This window comes from Echinops telfairi, unplaced genomic scaffold (assembly GCF_000313985.2).
Source record: "Echinops telfairi isolate 266 unplaced genomic scaffold, ASM31398v2 ScPeMD7_7;HRSCAF=31, whole genome shotgun sequence".
Lineage (NCBI taxonomy): Eukaryota > Metazoa > Chordata > Mammalia > Afrosoricida > Tenrecidae > Echinops > Echinops telfairi.
This window is the reverse complement of record NW_022103904.1, coordinates 28,431,978-28,433,632: the sequence shown is the minus strand read 5'-3', so window position 1 is coordinate 28,433,632 and position 1,655 is coordinate 28,431,978. Positions and strand designations below refer to the sequence as shown.

At 42.5% G+C, this 1,655-nt stretch overlaps 1 protein-coding gene across 1 annotated transcript in view; it reads right to left on the bottom strand.

The window, feature by feature from the left end:
• Window positions 1-848, bottom strand: part of CHSY1 (chondroitin sulfate synthase 1) — a 136,530-nt gene extending 135,682 nt beyond the window's left edge. Inside the window, exon 1 of the mRNA XM_030884481.2 lies at window positions 677-848. Within this exon, the coding sequence (XP_030740341.2) occupies window positions 677-848 (172 nt within the window). The remainder of the gene's footprint in view (window positions 1-676) is intronic.
• Between the last annotated feature and the right edge of the window lie 807 nt (window positions 849-1,655).

Here is a 1,655-nt window from a genome sequence, read left to right as displayed (position 1 = left end):
AATGCAGGAAAATCACAGGCCAGTCGGTGGAAATTCTGGTAGATCCAGTGGTGGTGGAAGCAGCTCAGCACTGGCCTGGGTCTCCATGTGGCTCCTCTAGCTCCAGGGGTCTGGCTGTATCAGCGTAACTCCATGTGACTTTTCAACAAGAAAGTCTCACAGCAAGTGAACCTTTATCTGGCCTCCAGTGAGCTATTTATCTCCATTTGTGTCTCCCACACAAGGTCATTAAACTGCAACCTGATTGACAGGCTAGACTTCACCCCTTCACTCTTAATAGTCTCAAGTTGACACCAGATCATGTAACTGCCATAGCTGGCAATAAAACACAAAATGGTAGATCTTTATTTTCTCCTCTGGCTTCCCCATTTCTATGTGGCAGATATGCCTCTGAGCTCCATCCTTCTTTACCTATTCTGACACCAATCACACCTCCCATGCCATTCTGCAGATATGCAAGGTTCAATAATTTGCTGCAATTGCCACAAAGAACTTAGAGACAATGCAATTAAAAGAGTTTATTAGGGAAGTTAATAGGTTATCACAGTCAGAATCAGCACACAGTAAGGATACAATTATTGGTCTCCTCAGCCAGCAGCAAATTATCTTTCTGGATCTCAGATTCTCAGACAAGGGGTCACTAAGTTGCTTTCCAGTTCTCATTCTCCTGACCAACTTGCCCCTTGTTCTTTGCCTCCATAGGCCTGGAAGCCAGCCCACCTGTCATCTCTGTCAAATAGTGCCATAGTCTCAAGCCAGATGAGAAGGTAGCCCATACCCTCAGCACTACTCTTTTGAGTCTCTGTGCCAGAGTCTATGATGCATTTGGTCTCAATAGCCTCCACCATTTCAGACCAAGATCTATTTTTTTTAAATGAGCAAGTGAGGTGTCAATAACCTTAATTTTATTTATTTTAAAAAATTTATTGGGGGCTCATACAACTCTTATCACAATCCACTGTCAAGCACATTTGTACATTTGTTGCCATCCTCATTTCAAAAAATTTGCTTTCTACCTGAGCCTTTGGTATCAGCTCCTCACTTTTTCTCCTCCCTCCCTTATGAACCCTTGATAATTTATAAATTATTATTTTGTCATGTCTTACACTGCCCAACATCTTTCACCAAATTTTCGGTTGTCTGTCCCCCAGGAAGGGGGTTATATGTAGATCCTTGTAATCAGTTCCCCCTTTCTACTCCACTTTCCCTCCACTCTCCTGGTATTGCCATTCTCACCACTGTCCTGAGGGCTTCATCTGTCCTGGATTCCCTGTGTTTCCAGTTCCTACCTGTAACTTCTTGTCTAGCCGGACTTGTAAGATAAAATTGGGATTGTGATAGTGGGGGGAAAGAAGTATTAAAGAACTATAAGAAAGTTGTATGTTTCTTTTTTAAAAATCATTTTATTGGGGCTAATACAATTCTTATAACACTCCACGCATGCATCAATTGTGTAAAGCACACATACATTCGTTGCCCTCATCATTCTCAAAACACTCGCATTCCGCTTGGGCTCCCAGAATCAGCTCATTTTTCTACCCCCTCCCTCATGAACCCTTGATAATTTATAAATTATTTTATCATACCTTACACTGTCCGACGTCTCCCTTCACCCACTTTTCTGTTGTCCATCCCCCAGGGAGGAGGTTATATGT